The following is a 12,141-nucleotide window of genomic DNA, read 5'->3' as shown; positions in this document are numbered from 1 at the left end:
TCCAGGCGTCGTCACTCTCCAAGACAGGGACGGGGAAATACAAAAGCTGAGATAGGAATGAATGAGTGATGACTGGCCGTGACTGTGCTGTTAGAACTACTCTCCCCTGTAACACTTTCAGCCTACTATCATTGTGATGAGAGAGGACAGTTTAAAAAAAGAGCCTCAATGCATTGCCTCTCGAGAGTCCCTTTCAATGGTCAGTCATTCACAAACACAGAAAGAACTTTAGAACGGTAGGCTAATTAGTGGAATTAGCTGTTCCCTAATCAGTGTCCATGTCACCATTCATTGTCTCTCTCTAGGCATTAGTTGCCTAGCTACGGGGCGTTCTAAACCAAGGCAAAGGGAATAGGATTATCGGGAGTGGATCTGTGGATGTCATATATTAACCTCTATAATACTGATCCAGAGTCAGCCCAGTGCACTACCTGTTCTCTGTATTTGACAAGCTCAGTTCACTTAATACCCTAATGGACTGGGCCTGTATTCACAAAGCGTTTCAGAGTACGAGTGCTGATCCAGGATCTAAGCTGACTTTTGGGATGTCTCCTGGTCTGACCAACAGCGCTGTAGCTCTGCCGCTTTCCATAGGCGGATGCAGTAGATTGAGACGCAGCCAATGCAAAAAAAACATATCTCTAGCTAAACTGACAGATTCATTTTTATTATGTTACTTAGGGTGGACTCTAGTGGGTTTTAAACAGCATGATCCTTTACACAGGTGCACATTGTGTTGGGGACAATAAAAGGCTGCTTCTAACGTTGTTTTGGAGAATTTGGCACTACGTCCAACCGGGCCTCACAACCGCAGACCCCATGTAACCACACCAGCCCAGGACCTCCACATCCGGCTTCTGCACCTTCCTCTGAAACCAGCCACCTGGACAGCTGATGAAACTGTGGGTTTGCACAACCAAAGAATTTCTGCACACAAACTGTCAGAAACGTCTCAGGGAAGCTCATCTGTGCACTCGTCAACAACCAAAGTACTTTGAGCAAATACACTCCAAGATATGGTACTGTAAGTAAAAACACTACATCCTGAGGGAAGGAAATTGGCAGGCAAAACAATCCAGAGTAATAGAGGTACTTTGAAGAAGAAAATAAAGCGCAGATGAAAAGGAGGCGTAAGGAATATCTTCAGGTACTGGGATGATGAGAGGGTCCAGTGTACAGCACCACTTCTGCTGCACTGCAGAACTACATTTATATTGGCCAGGACTACCCTAACACACACCCACGCACCAAGGAACGAACACACACACACACACACACACACACACCTGTCGGCTAGTACATTCTAGGACAATTCAATTGACAAATCTACCAGTCTCCACTCCTAACAGAACGATATCCATGAATCCTTGGGTCTTCGGGTGCTTTAGCCCAAGAGTATTCACTGAAGCTCAGTACAGGAAGTAAAGACAGTAGTGGAGATTCAAAGCTACTCACCACCATCTCTCACCATAACAGTCTTTTCCCAAATCAATACAACTGCTGTAAAGGCATTTACTCCACTCATCAATAACTGAGTAATGGACTTTTACCAGTGGTGCAAATAAACAAGATTTTCCTATGAGCTCAGAAGAAAAACAAAATCAACCAGGAAATAGACCAAGATTGATGGGTGAGAAAGTGATAGTCGTTGCGTAACGTCTCATTGATGAAGCTATATTGAAGCTGGTTTCAGGAGCAATACAGATTTCTTCATGAGGCAGTTCTAGTGTAAGACTATTAGGCAGTGTGTGTGTGTGTGTGTGTGTGTGTGTGTGTGTGTGTGTGTGTGTGTGTGTGTGTGTGTGTGTGTGTGTGTTAGCTTATTAGGACAGCGCTGAAGTGAGAATCCAGTCAGTGAAAGATGACTATAGAGATTGTGCTGTGTGTGTAGGTACATTGGGTGTTTGGGACTTGATCCTCTCTGCTACTGTTCTCTTCTTTGTTCCCCTGCCTACAGTATTTTGGCACGAGTCCTGCCTTTCCCACCAGCTCCCTTTATTTCTCTCTCTCCATTTGTCTCCCTCCACCCCTCCTCTCTTATCTCCCAGATGGATCGGTTCTCCCCTGCACTGCAGTATACAGGACTAGCAGCAGAATGAGAGGCAGACCGGATGACTCACCCTCTCCTCTCACAATCTGCGGCCCTACAGGCCCCTAGGCAGGCTGCAGCCACATCCAGGGACTCCAACGCTACTAAATCCGCCATCACAATGGATGCACACAAACATGTATTGACCAAGCACACAGCATACAGAACACTACTAAATCCATCACAATGGATGCACTATTCCTGAAGTAGACATATCCTAATGCCTCTCCCCACAACGCCTCTCTCTCCTCAACACAAAGACACTAACTACATCCATCCCAGAGCCACCCTGCTAAATGTTACGCGTTGCTGCATTACTATGGTCAGGTGGATTATACCGCGGTCCTGAATATATACTAAATATTACACATGAAATCGCAAAAAAACATGATATCCGTTGCTTAAAAAAACGTCTTGTTCTGACATTATTCCATGAGAATAAAATGCCAGAAGGTATCCAACGGCATCCTGGGAATCCACAGCTAAATCTTCCTGAGCTGAAGGGGATTCCCATGTACTGAGTGACCCTGGTCTGCAGTGCTAGTAGCAGCCTTTGGACTGTTCTAACGATGACAGCTAATGATGCGTGTCCTCCAGACACTGTTGACGTACATGGTGTTGTACCCTCTTCCAACTCGACACAGACACAGCAAACACACACAGGCTCAATATGATTGTGTTTGTTTGTGTGTGGCCTTGCTGCAGTGACCGCTTGCTATTACAGTGGATGGATTCTCTTCCTCTCCAATAAAGCCATGAAAAGGGGATTTTCAAGTGAACAAAAGTAAAGAGCAGTCACGGATGTTTTGTCTCGCTGGCCTCTTGGAGACGGGCCTTTATATTCTAATCAGAGGGCACCAAATGTTCTGGAAACACCAGCCTGAGAGGCTGAGAGGAAGACACAACAGCTGCTACAGAATCTGCTACAGAATCACAATGTCAGAGACTTTATCAGTGTGCCCTTGGCTCAGGGTGGCATCTACCTGTAACCATAACATTCAACACCGGCAGACGTTTGATGCTGGCAGTTAAACAGGTCAAAGGTAGAACATCAGTACTTTGTTACAGTAAATCAAATACAAGGGAAATAATCATTCAATTACATTCATCAATGCCTTCGTCATCTCTCACATCTATGGTAAACAGCTCTCAGATTCATCTTCTTCCTTTAAATAACCACTTTACACCAATCAGCAAACGATCAATGACACTACCAATCTTCTGATTGGCAGGGAAATGTGAGTGACAGGAGGCAGAGCAAATGACTTTAAGGGACACCTGTCACAATGCGTTTTAAGTGCTGCAATAGACTACGTGCCGGGGGGCTAGGGTCAGTCTGTTATATCTGGTGGAATTCTCCTGTCTTATCTGGTGTCGTGTGAATTTAAGTATGATCCCTCTAACTCTCTCTCTCTCCCTCCCTTCCCAGCAGGACCATGCCCCAGCCCACCTGCTGTTGCTCCAGTTTCAACTGTTCTGCCTGCGGCGATAGAACCCTGAACTGTTCACCGGATGCGCTACCTTGTCCCGCACCTGCTGTTTTCGACTCTCTCTCTACCGCACCTGCTGTCTTGACCTCTGAATGATCGGCTATGAAAAACCAACTGACATTTACTCCTAAGGTATTGACCTGTTGCACCCTCTACAACCACTGTGATTATTATTTCACCCTGCTGGTCATCTATGAACGTTTGAACATCTTGAAGAACAATCTCCACCCGGCACAGCCAGAAGAGGACTGGCCACCCCTCAGAGCCTGGTTCCTCTCTAGGTTTCTTCCTAGGTTCCTGCCTTTCTAGGGAGTTTTTCCTAACCACCGTGCTTCTACATCTGCATTGCTTGCCGTTTGGGGTTTTAGGCTGGGTTTCTGTACAAGCACTTTGTGACATCAGCTGATGTAAAAAGGCCTTTATAAATACATTTGATTGATTGAAGTATATGACTTGGTTATTAAAGATTAGAGCAGAGGTAATCTTCAGTGTACAAAGCCATGCAAGACCGAAAGGTTTTAAAAATGCTGCACACACTTCAGAAAGAGAGAGAGAGAGAGAGAAGGCAGAGAGAGAGAGAGAGAGAGAGAGAAGGCAGAGAGAGAGAGAGAGAGAGAGAGAAGGCAGAGAGAGAGAGAGAGAGAGAGAGAGAGAGAGAGAGAGAGAGAGAGAGAGAGAGAGAGAGAGAGAGAGAGAGAGAAAGGAGGCAGAGAGAGAGACAGACTTCTCTTCTAATAGACTGTCCATCTCTAATTAGGAGAACCGCGGCTAGTTGGGACCGACTTATTATTTTCAGCCTGAAGGGTGAACTACTGTACAACACAAAAGAGACAGAGAAGAAGAAGTAGGAAAGAACCACCGCTGCAGTTTCTCAATTCCTCTTGCACTTGTGATTGCTGTTGTGATACCATATCTGCATGATGATAACAGCTCTAGTCTAGAAGAGATAGTATTCAGTTACAGCTCTACCCACGCTGGACTGATATAGATAAGAGGTTGAATGCAGCTCCACGTACTATGTAGAGATGGCTCGTCTCGGTCACACACACACCTTTCCAAAACAAAAACCCCCACACGTTGCTTCATGCTGGTAGCACAGCTGTTGCTGACAGAGCAGAGCAATGGAAAACCTTTTTTCCTCCCCAAGGATAAACACTGCCATGTTTTTCACCTGTCCCATCTGTCCTTCATTTGGAGATGTGGAGTCATTTTGATGATGGCCTTATTACTATCAATCTCTCTACTCATCATCATCTTGAAGTTGTCGTCTATGCTATTCTGATAACTACCATGTGATGGGGGAGCGTAGAAATAGAACCGGTCATAGAATTCATATCTGTCATTACATTTCTATGTGGAGAAACATGTCTGATGTCTTCCATTGACCTGGTTTAGTAGCTCTTAGTGCCACCTGAAATCTAATGAGAAACTGCAGCATCATATCTCAGGAATACACACACACACACACACACACACACACACACACACACACACACACACACACACACAGTCTTGCTGCAGTCTATCTGTACCACAGTAGCTCTCAGAAGAAGAAAGCACAAGAGGCCTGAATCATTTATCAGACACAGCAGTGGAGTGAAAAAAACGCTGTTTCATTAAGAAGAGTGACTTCACACACAGCGTTCACAATGCTCCACTTTAACCCCTATTGAACAGAGTTATTTTACTCCTGTTCTCACCCATGTAGCTAAGCCAACCATATTAGCCAATGGAATACCGTGCCATGTAATAGTGCATAAGAAGATTACAGTAGCCATATCGCTTAGAATCACCAATGTCGACAGCATTAAAATCAACTAAATGTGTCGGAGGCATGACTTTCCCTTCTGACATTTATCTAGAACATCCATCTCTGTACAGCCAAACTCCGCACAGACAAAGACCCTGCAGACATTTTCTTAAGCTCCCCATCTCCTCTCCTCCTTCCCCCTCTCTCTCTTTCTCCCTCCCCCAGCAGTACATGTTTTTGAAGGTATTTTTAGTTACCTGTTGGCAGACTATTAGTCTGGCTAAGACCTAACTCTCGAAGTCCTCCTTCAGAGGTCAGAGCTTGGAGTGGCTCTTTGATGTTGTCAGCACAATGTGTTTATAATGAAGGGGTCTGCAATTTTACTGGTTGGTTCTCCTCTGTGTCTTTCTCACTTATGGACAACCACACAGGCCCCGAGCTCCGCCCCCTTCCATTACTACTGTTGGATTTTCATATGCATACATTTGAGAGATCCAATCAAACCCATCACTCAAAATCTGAGCCAAAATTGCATTAACAAACGGCCTCTAAACCAGTGTGTCACAGCTCTCCCCGTGCTGTGATTCACGTGGATCGCGTCAGCCAGGCTAGCAGACTAGTACCATTAGATGCAATGTACTACGGAGCTTCCCTGGGCTAAAAACAGAACATGTCACAAGCAATGTTCTGAGAAGGGCATGTTCTGGTGAAGAAGAGGGTTTCCCCTTGACTAGCATAACAGAACATGGGCTAGAGCAGGGGTTCCCAAACCTTTTCACTCGGGGCTCCCCTTGCAGCATTGGGGAACAGCCAGCATGCGCCACGTCTATTTCTATGGGTACAAGCACTGTTCATGACAAACTGTTCACACTCCTCTTGGTGGTGGAGAGAATTTTGCAAGTTTTCTAACCCTAACCCTAACATTAGCCTAGTTCATGTGTTTTCTCCATAACAAATGTTGGCCTAGTTCATGTTTGCTCCATAACAAACGTTAGCCTAGTTCATGTGTTTGCCCCACAACAAATATTAGCCTAGTTCATGTGTTTGCCCCACAACAAAACGTTAGCCCCGTTCATGTGTTTGCCCCACAACAAACATAGGCCTAGTTCATGCGTTTGCCCCACAACAAACATTAGCCTAGTTCATGTGTTTGCCCCACAACAAACGTTAGCCTAGTTCATGTGGGTAGCTGTGGATCAGCAGTAGTCTATGACGTGTGAGAGTCAATCATGCCATGGCTAACATTCAGTATGGGGCCTCTCATCCTACCATGGGAATATAAGGCTGGCATTTGGAGAGCATCTGTTCTCCTCCACACTAACTGATGCTTCTGACTCATAGCTCTCTTTCTCTGTCCCTCTCTCCATTTCCTTCTTTCTCTTTCACTAAGGGCAAAGTTGACGGATGGTGTAACACACACACTTTCCTGTTTAAATACTTTAAATAAGACAACCAATTTGGAGAAAAACATCCTAGGCGTGAATCATCCTAATTGCTTCCCAAATCAAAGACGTAATGCAGCCATGTTTCCCAGTGAGCCAGAGAGACTATTTCTCATTGCACCTTATTAAAAACTTCTCTAGAAAAATGTCTCATTGCAAATTATAAAGCTTCTCTAGGAAGAGATCATGGATGGATTCATGTCCAGTGAAGGGATGGAGGGAGACTTGGTTGCTTTAACCTTCATGCCCTGTGCTTCCCTCTCCTCTCTCACCAGTATTCAATGGACTGCATTGCAGTTGCCCTTGTACAGTGTGTGAGAGAGAGATTGTGTAAGAGGGTGAACAGTGTGTGAGAGAGAGATTGTGTAAGAGGGTGAACAGTGTGTGTGTGCGTGTGTGTGTGTGTGTGTTTAAGTGTGTTTACTAAATCCCTCAGTGAAACCAGCAGCTTTTTATGGCCAGTTGTTCCCCACAGAGCCCTGGCCCATAAAGCCTGAGTGAAGAAGGGATAATGCACAGCGTGCAGGAGGGAAATGGAACATAAAATATACACCGCAAAGCATCTGCTACATAATCACACAGGCAAGGCAGGGTCTGATGGGTAATTATCCATTAGCATTAGCTCTGGTCAATGTCGGGTCAGTGAACATTCCCGGGACATCCTGTACAATAATGTTCTGGATCATTGCAGCTGTTAGAACTGATTTCAGATCAGGTCACAGGACCTTAACCCCTATGAGCCAAAGCCACAAAAGGTGACCCTGGATCAGATGTAAACCTTTTAGAGATTGGTGCTTTGTCTTGTAACCAGAACGACCACATATTAAAAACATCTACCAAATCAAATGACATCTTATTGGTCACATACACATGGTTAGCAGATGTTAATGTGTGTGTAGCGAAATGCTTCTAGTTCTGACAGTGCAGTAATATGAGTAATCTAACAATTCCACAACAACTACCTAATACACACAAATCTAAAGGGGTGAATGAGAATATTTACATATATATGGATGAGCGGCATAGGCAAGGTGCAATAGATGGTATAAAATACAGTTAATACATATGATATGAGTAATGTAAGATATGTAAACATTATTAAAAGTGCATTGTTTAAAGTGACCAGTGATTAATTTATTAAAGTGGCCAGTGATTGGGTCTCAATGTAGGCAGCAGCCTCTCTGTGTTAGTGATGGCTGTTTAGCAGTCTGATGGCCTTGAGATAGAAGCTGTTTTTCAGTCTCTCTGTCCCAGCTTTGATGCACCTGTACTGACCTCGCCTTCTGGATGGTAGCGGGGTGAACAGGCAGTGGCTCGGGTGGTTGTTGTCCTTGATGATCTTTTTGGCCTTCCTGTGACATCGGGTGTTGTAGGTGTCCTGGAGGGCAGGTAGTTTGCACCCGGTGATGTGTTGTGCAGACCGCACTACCCTCTGGAGAGCCCTGCGGTTGAGGGCGGAGCAGCTGCCGTACCAGGCTGTGATACAGCCCGACAGGATGCTCTCAATTGTGCATCTGTAAAAGTTTGTCAGGGTTTTGGGTGACAAGCCACATTTCTTCAGCTTCCTGAGGTTGAAGAGGCACCTTCTTCACCACGCTGTCTGTGTGGGTGGACCATTTCAGTTTGTCTGTGATGTGTACGCCAAGGAACTTAAAACTTTCCACCTTCTCCACTGCTGTCCCTTCGATGTGGATTGGGGGGGGGGGGGTGCTCCCTCTGCTGTTTCCTGAAGTCAACGATCATCTCCTTTGTTTTGTTGATGTTGAGTGAGAGGTTGTTTTCCTGACACCACACTCCGAGGGCCCTCACCTCCTCCCTGTAGGCTGTCTAGTCATTGTTGGTATTCAAGCCCACTACTGTTGTGTCGTCTGTAAACTTGATGATTGAGTTGGAGGCGTGCATGGTCACGCAGTCATGGGTGAACAGGGAGGGGGGCTGAGCACGCACCCCTGTGGGGTCCCAGTGTTGAGGGTCAGCCAAGTGGAGACCCCACCCCCCTCCTTAGGCCTGTTCATTAACCCATCTTCCCCACTGATCTCCTCTGTCAGGGGACAGGCATAACATTTGGAGCCCTGCTGTCACTGCATGGGAGACTGAGTGCAGCATGTGTGTGTGTGTGTGTGTGTGTGTGTGTGTGTGTGTGTGTGTGTGTGTGTGTGTGTGTGTGTGTAAAGGCAGATAGCAGGAGAGAGCTCCTACTATACCACCTGGGGTTTATACACTCATATAGGCCCTCTGCTGTAGGGACCAACGATGTATGACTACATCTGTATGTCTATGGTGACACACACACACACAGTCTGGGTGCTTCAGGGTCAAATCTAAAAGGGAGAGATGAGGTTTCCCACTGTGACAGTGACAGACAGTTCCCTCCTTCAGGTGACTGACCACAACTACATCACTATTCTACCCAGACATGGCTTGGCTACTTCTACCACAAAACCATGATGAGGATATTTGTACATCTCACTGTTCCTCAAAGTAGTAGTACATATACTCTGACAGGTAGAAACTGCCTTATAATACATTAGAAACCATTAACTTGCATCATTCACTGGTAAAACATTGCATGTGGCGTAACAGTTATGGGACACAATGTTCAAAGTGTATTGAACATGAACCGAATGTTGAGATCGAAGCAGCTGACATTCAATGACCTGTTACTGCGCATTTGACAGTATTTGGGATTATTAATTGACGATTTAGAGGTCGACCGATTAATCGGAATGGCCGATTAATTAGGGCCGATTTCAAGTTTTCATAACAATCGGAAATCGGTATTTTTGGACGCCGATTTGGCCGATTTATTTTATTTTTTGACCGTTATTTAACTAGGCAAGTCAGTTAAGAACACATTCTTATTTTCAATGACGGCCTAGGAACGGTGGGTTAACTGCCTTGTTCAGGGGCAGAATGACAGATTTTTACCTTGTCAGCTCAGGGATTCAATCTTGCAACCTTATGGTTAACTAATCCAACGCTCTAACCACCTGCTTTACATTGCACTCCACAAGGTTACTTGAATGCAGTAAGAAGCTAAGGTAAGTTGCTAGCTAGCATTAAACTTATCTTATAAAAAACAATCAATCAATCATAATCACTAGTTAACTACACATGGTTGATGATATTACTAGTTTATCTAGCCTGTCCTGCGATGCATATAATCGCTTAGGTACACGTTGCTGCAACCATAAACATCAATGCCTTTCTTAAAATCAATACACAAGTATATCTTTTTAAACCTACATATTTAGTTAATATTGCCTGCTAACATGAATTTCTTTTAACTAGGGAAAATGTGTCACTTCTCTTGCAAACAGAGTCAGGGTATATGCAGCAGTTTGGGCCGCCTGGCTCGTTGCGAACTGTGAAGACTATTTCTTCCTAACAAAGACAGCTGACTTTGCCAAACGGGGATGATTTAACAAAAGCGCATTTGCGAAAAAAGCACAATCGTTGCACGACTGTACCTAACCATAAACAGGGGTTAAATCTGTCCAAAGTGATTAAAACAGCATTAGCTATAGTGTATTTTTAAACCAGTAAAAACACTAAACAGAGATTGGGATGGCCCTAAACCATATTGCAGTGTGTAGATGCGTCCATCCTTTTCAACCACCTGGATCAATTTGTAAGTCGCTCTGGATAAGAGCGTCTGCTAAATGACGTAAATGTAAATGTAAAATGATGCATTACAATTATACATAAAATACGGATCATTTCACACATTGTACAGATTTAAGATATCGGTTTTCTGCATCGGCAGCAAGTTGGAGAAAGCTCCCCGGGAGGAATTAGATTCAGTAGGCCTAACTCTAGAGAGTTTATCAGGACAGTTAAAGGCCGGTCGTGAGATGCCTGGTTTTAGAGGGCGGCGAGGTCAACCTGCGCAACCGTTATGAGAGGATTTCAACCAGGGCGCACTTAACGGTTACATAAAGGCGATTTAATAATGCACAAATAAGGGTCATTATGAACATTCACTACAGTTCATGAGGAAATACAGCAGCATGGTGAGGGGCATTCCAGTTTAAGTCCTGCATTTACCCTTAGGGTAAAAAAAAGATAACATTATTCGTTGTTCCAAGCTGGAGTTTTTCCCCGGTACAGGCGGAACGTCATGTGAAGTGGAGAAGGTGTACCCACCACATTTTCAGACCATCTGTCCTGTACCGACGGTCTGTGATGTAGACCAACGGTCAGTGCTATCCGGTATCCTTGGGACGTCCCTACACTAAACCCTAATCTTAACCTAAACCATTTAAAACATGTCATTTTCCAATCCGCTAGGGACATCCCAAGGATCCCGGATAGCACGGACCATAGAGCAAAGGATTATCGTGAAAACAATTCCCATGTTGTTCTTTTGACCTGAAATCACTCTCTGCATAGAATGTCAAAGGTTAATGTATCACTCTGTCTGCACGTTTCAGAGGGATAAGAAAGAAGCGGCCCGTGGCGCATTGCTGCGTCGCACCAGTCCTTTTAACGTCATTCATTAGGGATTCGAGCGCCATTGAAGGTATACAGTTGGGGTAGGAAGATCAAATTCCTCACAATAATCCGTACTAGCCATGACGCAACCACGAATACGCTACAAACGGTCTACCGTGGAAAAACGCTGCGCATAACTAATGAGGCAGATACCGTTATGTTATCCTTTCAACACCACCCTCACACAGCATTAACCAGCAATCACGAAAGCCCTTGACATTCTCAATGCATCTACACGATAAGGCTACTTATATCCAAAATGCACGACTATGTCCTGTATTATTAGAATTAGCAATGCGGCTTACCTGAGTAGCTTTGTGGAACTGTTTCTTAAACCCTGCTACAGACATGGCTCCTGCTGCTGCTTTACACGACGATTCTAGACTTTTTACTAACTGATGTGGGATTATTTTGCAGGAATCTCGGCTCCTAATTGCGTGGGATGATATTGCTTCCGAGGAAAACCCCTCTGTATTGCTCTTAACTACTGGGAATCTCCTTTGAGCGGGGGCCGTGATCAGTGATCAGCATAGTCTACCGAATGTCAAACCCACATGTACGACACGCCAGTGACGTCGGCGCTCCGCAACCAGGCTCGTTTTTAAAGCAGCAGCGTAGGCTACAAGAGCTGGCCTGTCTGTCTACCGCTGCACGACAAGGCATGTTAAAACGGGCACACGCTGTAATCACGCCATTTTAAATGAGGAGAGTGTGGCGAATAAGGGGATATACGCGCTAAATCGGGACGTGACATGGCAGACAAGTGTGAAAAAGCAAATTGACACGAAGGGAATTACATCACTTGAAGCTAGAATCAAGAATCGGCCTTTCATTCCTATTTTAATAGCCTACGAAATCCAAAAAGAGCAATGTGCA

The 12,141-nt window shown here is 44.9% G+C and overlaps 1 protein-coding gene across 5 annotated transcripts in view; it reads right to left on the bottom strand.

Moving 5' to 3' along the window:
• LOC115191743 (endophilin-A1) overlaps nucleotides 1–11,829 on the bottom strand; it is a 77,100-nt gene extending 65,271 nt beyond the window's left edge. For 3 of the 5 annotated variants that reach the window (XM_029749606.1, XM_029749610.1, XM_029749611.1), the window contains exon 1: nucleotides 11,571–11,828. In XM_029749606.1, coding sequence (XP_029605466.1) covers nucleotides 11,571–11,615 — 45 coding nt within the window. In that variant the 5' untranslated portion in view covers nucleotides 11,616–11,828. Of the gene's footprint in view, nucleotides 1–11,570 lie in introns of all 5 variants that reach the window. The other 2 variants (XM_029749607.1, XM_029749608.1) reach the window with 2 other exon arrangements.
• Between the last annotated feature and the right edge of the window lie 312 nt (nucleotides 11,830–12,141).

Source organism: Salmo trutta, chromosome 4 (genome assembly GCF_901001165.1).
Source record: "Salmo trutta chromosome 4, fSalTru1.1, whole genome shotgun sequence".
In the NCBI taxonomy this organism is placed as follows: Eukaryota; Metazoa; Chordata; class Actinopteri; order Salmoniformes; family Salmonidae; genus Salmo; species Salmo trutta.
Note: the sequence above shows the minus strand (reverse complement) of the source record. Positions and strands in the feature narration are given on the sequence as shown.